The 15762-nt window shown below is 42.2% G+C and overlaps 1 protein-coding gene across 1 annotated transcript in view; it reads right to left on the bottom strand.

Moving 5' to 3' along the window:
* cfap91 (cilia and flagella associated protein 91) overlaps window positions 1-15762 on the bottom strand; it is a 66801-nt gene that overhangs the window by 24236 nt on the left and 26803 nt on the right. The window contains exons 7-13 of the mRNA XM_056465653.1: window positions 15481-15658; window positions 14201-14358; window positions 11525-11707; window positions 8522-8655; window positions 8316-8429; window positions 605-676; window positions 364-510 (exon numbers count right to left, since the gene is read on the bottom strand). Coding sequence (XP_056321628.1) covers window positions 364-510; window positions 605-676; window positions 8316-8429; window positions 8522-8655; window positions 11525-11707; window positions 14201-14358; window positions 15481-15658 — 986 coding nt within the window. The remainder of the gene's footprint in view (window positions 1-363; window positions 511-604; window positions 677-8315; window positions 8430-8521; window positions 8656-11524; window positions 11708-14200; window positions 14359-15480; window positions 15659-15762) is intronic.

The following is a 15762-nucleotide window of genomic DNA, read 5'->3' as shown; positions in this document are numbered from 1 at the left end:
AGATATTTTTCAAGACACTTCTATACAGCTTAAAGTGACATTTAAAGGCTTAACTAGGTTAATTAGGTTAACTAGGCAGGTTAGGGTAATTAGACAAGCTATTGTATAACGATGGTTTGTTCTGTTGACTATCTAAAAAAAATAGCTGTTTTGGTGGTCTAGCATCACATATTTAACATTTCATTTAGTAAAAAAAAAAGAAACTAACTGTGTGCAGAGCCCTGTCTGTGCTTGCCTCTGAGCAGAGGCGATGTTCTGAACACCTCCAGAACTGTATTTTGACATGAGTATGCAATTTTATCTGTCAAAGTTCACAATGTACAGTATGTGCTTGTTGTCATATCTGAAGCATTTACGTCTTACTCTGTCATTCTGGAAATCCCTCTGTCTCTGCAAGGCGAGTGTGACCTGTTTTTCCGCCTCCTTTTTGTTCTGTTCCTCCTTCTGTAGAGCGTGGGTAGTGCGCAGTTCTTGGATCAGTTCCAACCGTCTCTCCTTTTCCTCAAACATCTGTTAAGCATCAGACGTCATCAACCAATCACATCAACAACAAGCCGTCGGTTGGAGGAAAAAAACACAATCCACCAAATGAGCTTTACTGTACCTTATTCTGTGTGGATCTTCCTCTGAGCAGTTTCTGAAGAAAGATGATAGCCAGTTCCCGCTCCTCATCTCCCTTTTATGGGCATATCGATATCCCAGAATGATCAAATGTGACATAATAGGTCATTAAAAGAGAGTCAGTGCAACATGTATGAACTGTATAGTAAATTCAGGTCACTTTAGAGCATGAAAAAGAAGCATATTTATGAAATGTTTGACTCAGATTGCTATATCTTTTCCAACTGATCCTACTTACGGTTTTCCAAAAACTGACTCTGGAAACTGGAAAAGTCCCATTGACTTAACATTGGACCAAACTTTATGCCCTTGTAACTTTGCGCCAGACAGTCAAACAGACTTAATGTTGGGCTCATTTAACTCAGACTACCTATCTGCCAATCACTGATGACCTTTCAACTTACTAGCCACACCCTACCAACCATTTACGGCACCTTAGCAATTGCCCCATAGACCCATGTCTTCCATAGTAAAAAACTGCCATTTACTTTACATTGGACATACTAACAACATACCAATTCAGGCTAACAAACATACTAATCATACTAGCAACATGCTAATTCATACTATAAACATACTAGCAACATGCCAATTCATAATATAAACATACTAGCAACATGCTAATTCATACTATAGACATACTAGCAACATGCTAATTCATACTAAAAACATACTGGCAACATGCTAATTCATACAAAATTTATGCTAACAACATGCTAGTTTACACTAGAAACATGCTAGCGACGTGCTAGTTCATACTAGAACCATCATAACAACATGCTAATTTATGTTAAAACATGCTATCAACATGCTAATTCATACTAAAACCATGGTAATTTGTTAGCAACTGCCTAGCAACCACTCAAAACACCACAGCAACCACTCAGAACACCTTAGCAACTGCCTAGCAACACATTAGCAACCACCTAGAACACCCTAGCAACTGCCTAGCAACCACTCAGAACACCTTAGTAATGGCCTAGCAACGCCTTAGCAACCACCTACAACACTCTAGCAATCGCCTAGCAATGCCTTAGTAACCACTCAGAACACCCTAGCAATGCCTTAGCAACCACTCAGAACACCCTAGCAATCACCAAGCAACACCTTAGCAATGACCTAGAACACTTTAGCAACCACCTTGCAACACCTTAGCAAACACCTAGCAACTAATTAGAACACCATAGCAATCGCCTAGCAATGCCTTAGCAGTCACTCAGAACACCCTAGCAACGCCTTGGCAACCACTCAGAAAACCACAGCAGCCGCTTAGTCCTGTAACTGTTTTTTTGTCATTATAATACGGTGACTGATGCTGTCTTCACACCAGACGCAGCATGCGTGAATAAATTGAGTTTACTTCATTTGCGTGTCTAATTCACTTCTCGATAGACTCAGATTCAAAATCATGGCCTGGGCTTTTTTATACCCGGTGACTCTAGTTTCGTTGCTAAATGGCTAACATAGATTTTATTGAGAGAATAGCTATGTGTGGAGAGGTAAGCATGATCGAACACCCAATGAGGGGGGAGAGCAGGCTTGGAGCCCGGCGGCTAATCAGCAGGCCAATCAGAAATAATAAATAACACCTGTTTATTCTAGTGATTGGGCCGGAGAGACAACCTTCTTAAGGAGAACAGAAGGAGCAGCCGGGAGAAGAGGGAGAGAGCACACACACACGCACACTACGGGTGTTGTGCACTCATTTAAAAAAATAAAGCTATACTGCTTACCTGAATCGCCGACCCTGTCTTCTTCTTCCCCTAATATCGAACTTTGCTACAGTGGTGCCGAAACCCGGGAAGAAGAAGAAACCCTGCTGCCAGAATGGTTACTCCGTCTACCAGTCCATGTGCGGAAGTCATCCAGGTGCTCGCGGCCCTCCACCAACAACAACACCATGCGCTGGGGGAGCTGAGAAAAAATCTGGAAAGACGCTTCCAAGTCCTCGTAGAGGCCCAGCGGGAGGACCGCAAGCTAATCCGGAGTCTGCTGGTCCAGGAGATCCGGCCCGCTCCGACATCTGCCGCCCACCCTCCCATCTCGCTACAGAAGATGGCACCGGAGGACGACCCGGAAGTGTTCCTGGACCTCTTCGAGAGGTTGGCGGAGGCGTGTGGCTGGCCGCCGGCCGAGTGGCCGGTAAGAGTTATCCCCCTGCTGTCAGGCGAAGCCCAAATTGCCGTGCAGCAGCTACCGGCCCAGAATCTCCTGGAGTACGCTCACCTGAAGCGAGCCGTTCTCCAGCGGGCCGGCCGCAATCCGGAAGAGCAGCGTCAGCTCTTCCGCTCCATGGAGCTGACTGCCAGTGGCCGGCCCTTCGTGTTCGCTCAGCAGCTCCGTGACGCCTGCCGCAGATGGCTGGTGAAGGATGGCCGGACCACCGACCAGCTGGTGGATGCCGTGGTGCTGGAGCAATTCATCACCCGCCTCCCCTCCCGAACATCGGAGTGGGTCCAGTGCCACCGGCCAGAGGATCTGGAGACGGCCATCCGGCTGGCGGAGGATCACCTGGGGGCGAGGTCCAGGGTCGGCGAAATAACCTCTCTCTCTTCTCCCCCTCTCCCTCTCTCTCCTCCTGTTCCCAGGCCCAGACTGCGGGGACCGCCCACACCAGCACCCAGATGGCGGTGCACAGAGGCGGACCTGCCGAACGTCCCAAGGGGGGCGGGTCCATATCCGGACGGCGGGGTGGAGCAACGACCCCTGGCGGTTCCCCAGACAGCGCCAGGTCTCTCTCCGGTTCAATCGGTTGGTCTTGCTGGCCCTGGGGGTATAGTGAGAAGGGCTGGGCCGATGTATTGGCGCCGCGGGGGCGAGAATAGCACACCAAAAATCTGCTCCATGAAGGAGGTGAGTGCGCTGATTCGGGTCCCCGCCACGCCAATCGTCGCCCCCCGGTCGCGACGGGCTATACCGGATACCAGTGAGTATAAAAGGGGGTACATATCAAGCTTTGGTGGATTCGGGGTGCAACCAAACCTCCATCCACCAAAGCCTGCTTCAAGACCCGGCATTGGATACGAGCCGCACAGTAAGGGTAAGGTGTGTGCACGGGGATGTAATTCACTACCCGCTAACGGCGATAGACATTCAATTCCGGGGTAAAAAGCATAGCGTTGAGGTAGCAGTTAACCCGCACCTCAAACACCCGCTAATTCTGGGAACCAATTGGCCTGGATTTAATAGATTATTAGGGGTCTTATGTGCGGGTGTGTCTTGGAAGACGAAATCGCCGGGTAGGGGGTGTGTCGCTCAGCTGGGGGAATCCCAAGCGGTGACGTCACGCGCTGTCTCAGGGGAAGGGCTGGGAATTTCCCGGTGTAAAGACTTTCCCCTGGAGCAGTCTCGTGACGACACGCTAAGACATGCACTCGAAAGAGTGCAGGTGATAGATGGGGAAAACCTCCAGCCTGACCGGCCCCTCTCCTATCCATATTTTGCGATCATTAATGACAGGGTGTATCGAGTGACCCAAGACGCTCAGACAAAAGAAGATACTACCCAATTATTAGTACCAAAGTGCCGTCGGGAAATGCTTTTCCAGGCGGCTCATGCTAATCCTATGGCTGGACATTTAGGTCAGGCGGCCACATTAAATCGCCTCATGACCCGATTCTTTTGGCCGGGCATTCACGGGGATGTTAGCAGATGGTGCGCTGCGTGCCGTGAATGTCAGCTGGTAAATCCACCGGCCACCCCAAAAGCGCCTTTGCGCCCGTTACCAATTATGGAGATGCCCTTCGAGAGAATTGGTATGGATCTCATCGGGCCATTAGAGCGATCCGCATGCGGGCACCGGTTTGCACTAGTCCTAGTGGATTATGCAACCCGCTACCCGGAAGCAGTAGCGCTCCGTAACATCTCAGCAAAGAGTGTTGCGGAAGCTCTGTTTCGTATAATCTCCCGAGTGGGAATCCCCAAGGAGATTCTCACTGATCAAGGCACCGCGTTCATGTCACGCACCATGCGCGAACTTTATGGATTATTGGGCATTAAATCCATTCGCACCAGCGTCTATCACCCACAAACAGACGGGCTGGTGGAAAGGTTTAATCGCACGCTTAAATCAATGATCCGTAAATTCGTTCACGAGGACGCGAAAAATTGGGATAAGTGGTTAGAGCCCTTGTTATTTGCTGTGCGGGAGGTTCCCCAAGCCTCCACGGGGTTTTCCCCCTTCGAGCTTCTCTATGGCAGACAGCCCAGAGGGGTTTTGGATGTCATTAGAGAGGCTTGGGAGGACGAGCCTTCTAATAGTAAAAATGAAATTCAGTATATTCTGGACCTTAGAGCAAAACTCCACACACTGGGGCGGCTCTCTACGGAGAATTTGCTTAAGGCTCAGGATGACCAACGCCGGCGATATGACAAGGGCACTAAACTACGTAAATTTGCACAGGGAGATAAAGTCCTTGTACTACTACCCACTTCCAGCTCTAAATTACTCGCCAAGTGGCAAGGGCCGTTTGTGGTCACACGACGAGTCGGGGATCTCGATTACGAGGTTGTTCGTTCGGACAGGGCTGATTCACGTCAGATTTATCACATTAATCTGCTGAAGCAGTGGAGGGAGCCGGAGGAAGTGGCGCTGGCTACGCTCGTTACTAACGAGGATGACCTGGGGCCAGAGAGCCCCGGCCGGGAACGGCCGGGCGCTCTGGTCACCTGAGGGGATCATCTCTCAGCGAGCCAGCTCCTCGATATCCGGCACCTCCAACGTGAATTCTCTGATGTGTTCTCACCCCTGGCCGGTCGTACTAACCTGATTCAGCACCATATCGAGACCGAACCGGGCGTGGTCGTTAGGACCCGGCCGTATCGCCTACCTGAACACAAGAAAAAAGTGATTCAGGAAGAATTGAGTAATATGTTGAAAATGGGAGTAGTAGAAGAGTCCCACAGCGACTGGGCCAGCCCGATTGTCTTGGTACCCAAGACTGACGGCTCGGTCCGGTTCTGTGTGGATTATCGCAAGGTAAATGCGGTGTCAAAATTCGACGCCTATCCAATGCCGCGTATTGACGAGTTGCTCGACCGGTTAGGTGCTGCTCGATTTTACTCGACTTTGGATTTAACGAAGGGCTATTGGCAGATCCCCTTGACTCCAATATCCCGCGAAAAAACGGCTTTCACAACGCCGTTTGGATTACACCAATTCGTGACACTTCCGTTCGGGCTGTTCGGGGCACCGGCAACGTTTCAGCGTCTGATGGATAAAATACTCGGCCCTCACGTGGCATATGCCGCTGCTTATTTAGATGACATCATCATTTACAGTAATGACTGGCAGCGGCATATGCAACACCTGAGGGCAGTATTGTCGGCGCTGAGACGGGCCGGGCTCACGGCTAACCCACGGAAGTGCGCAATTGGGCGAGTGGAAGTAAGGTATCTGGGCTTCCACTTAGGCCACGGGCAGGTGCAGCCCCAAATTGATAAGACTGCAGCTATTGCCACCTGTCCGAGACCTAAGACCAAGAAGGAGGTGAGACAGTTTTTGGGGCTGGCGGGATACTATAGGCGTTTTGTCCCTAATTATTCGGCCCTCGTCAGCTCATTGACTGATCTCACTAAAAAGGAGGGACCAGATACCGTCCAATGGTCGGAGCAGTGTCAACAGGCCTTCTCAAAGGTAAAATCTATACTTTGCGGGGGGCCACTATTGCACGCTCCTGATTTTGCTCTCCCCTTTCTGTTACAGACGGATGCATCCGATCGGGGTCTGGGGGCGGTTCTCTCCCAGGAGGTGGCAGGAGTGGAACGGCCGGTGCTGTACATTAGCCGAAAACTCAGTAAGAGTGAGGCTAAGTACAGCACCATAGAGAAAGAGTGCCTGGCGATCAGGTGGGCCGTTCTCACTCTTCGCTATTACCTCCTGGGCAGGGAATTCGTCCTCTGTTCAGATCATGCTCCTCTCCAGTGGCTTCACCGCATGAAGGATACCAACGCGCGGATCACCCGTTGGTATCTAGCGTTACAGCCTTTTAAATTCAAGGTGGTCCACAGGCCGGGGGCGCAGATGGCTGTGGCCGACTTCCTCTCCAGGGCGGGGGGGGGGGGGGGGGGGGGGGGGGGGGGGGGGGGGGGCTGCAGGCCGGACGGCTCCCCGGCCTGAGGCGGGCGGTGGGGGTATGTGGAGAGGTAAGCATGATCGAACACCCAATGAGGGGGGAGAGCAGGCTTGGAGCCCGGCGGCTAATCAGCAGGCCAATCAGAAATAATAAATAACACCTGTTTATTCTAGTGATTGGGCCGGAGAGACAACCTTCTTAAGGAGAACAGAAGGAGCAGCCGGGAGAAGAGGGAGAGAGCACACACACACGCACACTACGGGTGTTGTGCACTCATTTAAAAAAATAAAGCTATACTGCTTACCTGAATCGCCGACCCTGTCTTCTTCTTCCCCTAATATCGAACTTTGCTACACTATGTTTATGTGCTTTAGGAAAGCTGAAAAACAGCGTAGATTTGTTCAGCGCCATGTCTGAGTCCACTAGATCTTTTTGAGGTGCACCCAGCTCTGTGAGTTCATCAACCTGGATGACGGAGGCTTTCAGCGGTGTTTCTGACTGAGCCGAGCCCAGTTTGATGAGCTGTTGTCCAGTGTCGGCAAGAGGATTTCCCCTCGAGACACCAGCAACATGCACTACATCATAATCACGCCCCTACAAGAGAAAGCTTCTGATTGGTTAACAGGGCGCGAACTTCTGCTGAAGTTCAGATTTTTCAACTCGAGCGATTTGCGCGTAAAACGTGCACCTCATTCGTGTGAATCGCGCCACAGGATGTCTATTTGCGTCTTTGAATTGACTTAACATGTAAATCACTCAAGCTTGATGCTTCATCCACGTCTGGTGTGAATGCAGCATAAGAGATCTCAAATGCGAAACACTTGCAAACAGAAAAACACTAACAAATAGAGAAAATATCTCATCAGTCTGACGACACATGCTCAAATAGCAAAGACCACAATGGAAATGTGACTCCAACCTCAAAAAGTTGCAAACCCAGCTGCTTCAGGTTTAGATTTATATATATATATATATATATATATATATATATATATATATATATATATATATATATATATATATATATATATATATATATGTATGTATATATATATGTATATATATATGTATATATATATATATATATATATATATATATATATATATATATATATATATATATATATATATATATATATATATATTTATAAAATAACATTTCATTTAATGTCAATTGTGAAATTTGTCCATATACATAAACAAACAAATAGCAACAATGTGACCAGGATGTTAAACTAAAGAAAAAACCTATTGTGGTCTGCACTATTTGCAGTACGTTTCTGTATTTGCATATGTATTTGCATGCACATGTGTTGTCAAACTGATGAAGATGTTTTTGCAATTTGTTCGTGTTTTTCTATCTGCAAGTATTTTAATCTTAACTTGCAGCACCATTGAGCTCTCTCAGTCACAGTAATATAAGGTACAAGCTGAGATTAATTAGGTTTGAAAATAACATATGCATGCTTATATGAACAGTCAACCCAAACCACACTTATATAAACATGTTTTCACTTGTACATCAAGTTTTTTTTTTTCCCCTCACCAAAAGCAAGATCTACAGTACTTCCTTCTATAAAGGAAGATCATAACTGTTTGGAGCATAAACACTGGCTTTACCTCGGGGGGCTTTTCCACCGTTGGAGTTGGGGGTCGCGGGACAGGTTTTTCCCTCTTAAAGAGGAACCGGAGTGGCTTCTTTTCTACCCTGCAGACCTTTTCCTCTTTTAGAGCCTAGTGAAGAGAGACCTCAGGGTGAAATCTGTCACTTCACACACACCTCCTACAGCATGGTTAAGTGTGAAAAGCAGCCAGCTGCTCATTACCTGATGAGTCTTCATGAGCTCTAAATCTCTGCGGGCTGAGCGGCTGATGAAGCCTTTAGTCACTTTAGGTTTTGGCACTTTAATTTGAGGCTCTGTGACAGATGGAGAAAGACCGGCTTCCAGTTCTAAAAGACCTGAGAAACAAAGAGATTTCACTGCAGGGCTTAACTACATTTTTCAAATTTCAGAAACTAATTTGCAGATTGTGCTAGATTTTTTTTTAAAAGAAGTAAAAAATTATATGTAAAAAATATAAATTATAGTACAAAATATTCAACTCTTATAGTTAGAGTCAACCAAAAGTTTTTTCGGACTTTTATTTCGGTATGTTGATATTCTTCCAACTGAAATGGAATATTGAGTAGTGGGCGGGGCTTTCTTTTTGCACATCATTCCCTCACAGCAAATTAACAGTAAGAGGGGCGTGGTTAAGAATATTGAGGCTGAAGAGGTCACCTTGGAATTATAAGGTTCTATCTGCATTCTAAATGGTTTTGAGATATTAAGCTTCAAAGTTTTTGCATTCCATATAGCAAGCCATATGTGTGTAACAGTTCCCTTTTCATACATTAACATGACAGAGACCCTAAATGTACTCTAAATGTAAATTATCAAAGTTCTCTTACATTTGCAAATTTGGGTAAAAAAAAAACACGGTAAATGCAACCTTAGAAACTTCTAACTCTTAAAATCTAATTTTCCACTTGGAATTATAAGGTTCTATCTGGCAGATCATTCATTAAAACATTACTTTTCAAGAAATACAATCAAAAATATATATAATTTGGTGTTGTAACAATATTTTGAGTTAACTTTTTGCTTTCTATAACATTTATTTCATGTTTTAGGATGAATATTTTTTTCTTGTTCAAATTAAGCATACAAGACTGTGCAAAAGATTTTGTCCAGTGCAGCTGTTAATTTTATATAATTAATATGTTAATATTTATTAAATTATATTTATTGAATTATATGCCCCATGAATTAAATTAAGTATTTGCCCATCAAGGCTTAATATTAAATTTAAAGACTTTAAAAGAAAACATACAATGAGCAAATGAGTTTAATAAACACTGAAAAATGTTTCACTGACTATATCTACACAAATAAAAAATTTTCACATTTAATATAGTATTTTTTTTAATACTCGTTTCGTTTTCAACAATGTAAAATTTAACATTTTATCTCAAGAAATGCTTCTAAATCATCACATTTACACACATCTCAATTTTATGTGGTGCTGCATTATTTAGCCGACTCTGATTTTGTGTGGTTTTGTCTTTCTGGTCTTTCCCGCTATCAATGGAACAGTCCGGTGAAATGACAAAGAAAGCTGAACCTGATTGGTGCTCATGCATTAAAAATGCTGATTGGCTCACAGAAAAAACCTTATAGAGCCACGCTAGAGTTCAACTTTGTAGCTAAACCGTTTTTGCTTTTTAAATAAAAGGTCTTAAAATGTAAACAACTCATACAAAAACATCACATCATGTAAATAAATAAGAAAATGTGAATAATTAAATTTTGACAAAAATGCCAGATAGAACTTATGTTCAGATAGAACACCATAATTCTATGGTGATGTCAAACTAACTTCAACAGAGAAGGACAAGTGCAGCAAGTGCAGAAGCGCAAATGGTCAGACTTTGAAGATTACCGAAACACACTTTTTTCAGTAGATTAACATGAATTAATTGTTCACCTACACAAAAAAAATGTGCGCTAACAACATAAACATTCTAAATTTGGATTTCACATGAACTTTAAGGGGTCAATTACAAAGAACGTGCTTTAACTTTCTGAAAAGACGATGTGAAAAAGCACTGCTTTTTTTGTTGACAGCTGCATATAGTGCGCAAGTGTTGCTCTTGATATTGTTATAATTGTGATATTTTATAATATGGTGATATTCACAATTTGTGTAGTCATACAGCTCGGAATAACTCTAAAAAGCGACCACTAGTTAATTTTCCCCTAGACACTCTAGGGAAAAATTGACTAGTGGTCGCTTTTTCGAGTTATTTCCCTAGAGTGTGTATGTGAAGTCTCACCTCAAATACTTTACAAATAATTTTTTGCCATTTATAATTGTGCAGTTTTGGTGACTGTCACTATAAATTCAAATGAGATTGTGCTCTTTTGAAAAGAGCAAGGAGCTACAAATGTTTGTGTGTCATGATAGTGGCAGATTCAAAACAGGACTTTATCTATGTGAAAATTTTGTCTTTCTAATCTTTAAAAGTAACACTGCTGTCACCTCAATGAAAACTCCACCTTTGCTTTCATTTGATTGGACAATGAAAAAGGCACAACTGCAAAAAATGAGAGGCGCAGCTGGTGGTTAAAACGTGAGGTGCGCAATGCCATAAGAAAATCTTTCAAAAAGGCACAGCAAAAAAGCGTGTTTGGTGTGATCAAGGCCAAAGACCCCAAAATATTTTGACCAGGAGAATTTTTCCCTTGTCTTCAGTTAAGGAAGCATTGTAACTGCTCAGACAAACCATAGCATATGTATACTAATTAAGCTAATTAAATAAGCATTTTTTAATGAATAAATTTGTAATATATTCATAAATATTAAAAATGTATTCATAAAAAATCATTATTCTCATTAGGAAATGGATGATGGACCAAAATTTGCTTTACTTATTGTTTTGAAATGATACATTTATGATCATAAAAATGCTTTTCACATAGATGTGTCATAACAACCTCTCCCTATTACGTTCTACAATTTGGTTTAATCTACAATTTGGTTACAATAACAAAAACAAGCAAACAAACAATCAAGACTTAAATGGCTAAACAACTTGAATGTGATGAAATGTTAAGTTTATAAAATGTTAAGTCAATATGTATGTATTAAAATTATTTTACAAAAATTGATATGAAAATACAATTGCTATTTGCATAGCATGTTTCTCATAGTGTTATAAATAATGTGTGAAAAAAATCAACAAGAAACTTTACAGTAACCTGAGTAGTCAACACACTGAAGCAAACCTTGATACGTGCTGAGAAAGTGACTCTTGACAGTGCTGCGGTTGGAATTTCGGTCAGGAGTCTGGCCCATTCGAGCCAGAGGAGCATACATCTGAGACCCATAATCTGAATAATCCTTTATAATATCACGTTTCTCCAGATTTCCCTCCACATTTTTACGCTTTGCCAGCAGCTTACGCATCGCTGTAAGAAACAGTAAGACGTTGGATAAACTTCATAAAGCAGGATAATCAGAGTTCTGTTTGAGACATTTAGACACTGTTTCAATTCAATTCGAGATACTGTTTCAATGCACTATAATCTTCTATGTGAAGCTGCTTTGACACAATCTACATTGTAAAAGTGCTATAGAAATAAAGATGAATTGAATTGAATTGAATTTACTATATGTAACTCATTCACAACCTTTTTTATTTGAAATTAAATAACGCGTAAAAGTGTTTTGTTTAATGGCAAAATCCAATTTTTACTCACATTCAAGTGGTTACAGTGGCCAAGAGAACTTAACATGCTACAACTTAAAAAACAAGCACGTGCAAATACAAAAAACTGCAACAAATTAAGAAAACATAATTGATTTGACAGCACAAGCTCAATCAAAATCAATCAATCAATCAAAAAAAAAGGTTAGCACGTTGTATTAGTATAAATTGTCTTTTCGATTATTAGCCTACTAAAAGGGCCTGCATATACACTCACTGGCCACTTTATTAGGTACACCTGTCCAACTGCTTGTTAACAAAAATTCCTAATCAGCCAATCACATAGAAGTAACTCAATGTATTTGACTTGGTCAAGACGATCTGCTGCAGTTCAATCCCAGCATCAGAATGGGGAAGAAAGGTGATTTAAGTAACTTTGAATGTGGCATGGATGTTGGTGTCAGACAGGCTGGTCTGAGTATTTCAGAAACTGCTGATCTACTGGGATTTTCACGCACAACCATCTTTAGGGTTTACAGAGAATAGTCTGAAAAAGAGAAAATATCCAGTGAGCGGCAGATGTGTGGGCGCAAATGCCTTGTTGATGCCAGTGGTCAGAAGAGAATGGCCAGACTGGTTCAAGCTGATAGAAAGGCAACAGTAACTTAAATAACCACTCCATACAACCGAGGCATGCAGAAGAGCATCTCTGAACACACAACACGTGAAATCTTGAGACAGATGAGCTACAGCAGCAGAAAACCACACCGAGGGCCACTCCTGTCAGCTAAGAACAGGAAACTGGGGCTAGAATTCGCAAAGACTTACCAAAATTGGATATTAGAAGATTGTAAAAAACTGTTGCCTGATCTAAAGAGTCTCGATTTCTGCTGCGACGGTAGGGTCAGAATTTGGCTTGAACAATATGAAACATGGATTCATCCTGCTTTGTATCAACAGTTCAGGCTGGTGGTGGTGGTGTAATGGTGTGGGGGATATTTTCTTGCCACACTTTGGGCCCATTGGTACCAATTGAGGATCGTGTCAACACCACAGCCTATCTGAGTATTGTTGCTGACCAAGTCCATCTTCTGATAGGTACTTCCAGCACGATAAAGCACCATGTCATAAAGTGCAAATCATCTCAGACTGGTTTCTTAAACATGACAATGTGTTCACTGTACTCAAATGGCCTCCACAGTCACCAGAACTCAATCCAATAGAGAACCGCATCATGGATGTGCAGCCATCAAATCTACAGCAACTGTGTGATGCTGTCATGTCAATATGGACCAAAGTTTCTGAGGAATATTTCCAGCACTTTGTTGAATCTATGCCATGGAGGATTAAAGCAAAATTGGGTCCAACCCGGTATTAGTAGAGTGTACCTAATAAAGTGGCCGGTGAGTGTAAATTTTTAAATAGCCTATTATTTTTATCTGCTATTTATGTTGACCTCTTTTTAACAATGAAGCATTGCCATTTTATTTTCTGTAACCTTGAAATTATATTTGTGTAAGGATATTATGTTGATTTAGTTATCGAATATTGTTTCACAGTTAATCAACAGGTTATTTAGGCTAATAATATGCAAAAGACAAATACATTTTGGTCAAATTTATTTTGATGGTCCATTTGTTGAATTTAAGTTACATTGCATCTAAATGCCAACTAATTCTCATTAGATTATAAATAGACTTTTAGATTGAGGTTAGGGTTGGGGTTAGGGTAAGTTAACATGTACTTTCAAAGTATTTTTATACTCAGTTAAATGTCTGTTGAAGGAGCAGCATCAACAGATATTAAGCAGACAGTCTACTAATACTCAAATAGTCCATCAAAATAAAGTGTTACCAATTTTTTAAATGTTAAAATGAACAAAAAAACTCACCTTCAGGTCACCTAAAACTTCACTTCACGTCACTTTTGTCATTTCATCCACCTAATAAAAAAAAAATTCCATTGTGGTGCATGTGTTGTGAGGATTTGCAGTGCATTTCTCTATTTGTGTTTGTGTTGTGAGGATTTGCAGCATGTTTTTATATTTGTGTTTGCATTGTGAGGTTTTGCAGAGCCTTTTCCATCTCTAATTGCATTGTGAGGATTTGCAGCGCACATGCTTTTCTTAATGTACTGGTGTTTTTCTCTATTTGGATGTTCTTTCTTAAGTTGAAGCACTTTAAGCTCTCTTGGCTTACGTTAGGCCTTTTTAAAAGCCACATAATAATGGTAATTTATCAAACTGTGGCCTCACCGATGATGTAGTCACTGCGTATTTTTTTCAGACGTGTCTCCTTCTCATGCTGGTGCTGGGAAAAACTAACATCCAGTCGCTCCATCTTGACCTCCTCCTGCTCTTCCTCCCTCTGACGCAGAAGCTGCAACAGCAGGGTCAGTCGAGTCTCTTGCAACCTAATAATCAAGCAAAGAACAACAGGTCAATAAATATAAACAGTGCTCAGCATAAACGATTACACCCCTCACAGATCTCTCTTTTAAAGAAGAAAGATTATTTTTTACTTTTTTTACTTAATGGAAAATAATCTCTCATATCCCTAGAGTGTGTATGTGAAGTTTACGCTCCAAATACACCACAAGTAATTTTTTAGAACTCTTTGAAACTGCCCCTTTTAGGTTTTGATCCAAATTTGGGGACTGCTGCTTTAAATTCAAATGAGATTGTTCTCCCAGCCCACTTTTCAAAAGAGGGCGGAACTACAAATGCCTATGAATAAGCATAGTGGCCGATTCAAAACAGGACTAATGTTATCTCTTGGATAAAACTGAAAATGTCAAAAGAAGCCAATCTCCAAGTATGGCAAGAGCATTTGTAGCTTAGCTTAGCTTAGCTTAGCATAAATCTTTAAAAAAAAATCGTTTTCATTGTTTTCCTATTTAAAGCTTGACTCTTCTGTAGTTACATTATGAACTAAGACCAACGAAAAATGAAAAGTTGCTATTTTTAGCTCAATATGGCTAGGAAGTATACTTTCAGACCAGCGCAATAATTGAGGGACTGTACCATCACATGTTGACTTTACGCAGTGCTTTTACCTACGTATCTAGCCAGGGACTAGTTTCAGATGCTGCGTACTATCACTGCACCTGTTAATAACTGAGTCCCTTGGTGTCCCTTTATGCTAAGCCAAACTAAAAGTGTGGCCTGCCAGACCCGGAGATCTGCTGAAGGGATTCAAAAATGATTGAACTCTAGGTGACTTATAAAATGAGCCTATTTCCAAAAAAAGGCGGAGTGTTTTTAAGAGCATGTAGCTACTTGGAATACTATTAGTTCTTGAATATTAGCTATTAAACCTGAATGACTGTCTTTCTATTGTAAAATAAAAATGTTGTATTCATTAGATTAAACTCAGTACAGGGGTACAATGACGTGAACCTTATTGTTTTGTTTTAAGTCGACAATACATTTTTGGCACAGTCAGAACATAAAAAAGACCACTTGATTTCTTTCTTATTAATGAGAGACCTTTTATTTCATCATTAAATGAAGACATTCCTTTAAGTGATTCTTACTTCTCTATCTCTTGCTCTCTGAAAGCCCACTCCTTTCTCTCCATCTCCTCCATCATTCTCCTCCTTTTTTCGAGCTGTAAGAGGTCATCTAGCGGGGGAAGAGTCGCTTCCCAAGCTCGCTTCATTCTTGCCCTCTTGATCATCTCCACTTCTGCCAGCCCTGCAGGCAGCCCATGGCCTGAAAAAAACAAATAAACAAGCTAAAAAAAAAATAATCTAAGCAAGATCTATAACTATATTGGAGGACAATAAATCATAATTAGTTTTGCAAGACATATCAGA

This window comes from Danio aesculapii, chromosome 9 (genome assembly GCF_903798145.1).
Source record: "Danio aesculapii chromosome 9, fDanAes4.1, whole genome shotgun sequence".
Classification (NCBI taxonomy): domain Eukaryota; kingdom Metazoa; phylum Chordata; class Actinopteri; order Cypriniformes; family Danionidae; genus Danio; species Danio aesculapii.
Note: the sequence above shows the minus strand (reverse complement) of the source record. Positions and strands in the feature narration are given on the sequence as shown.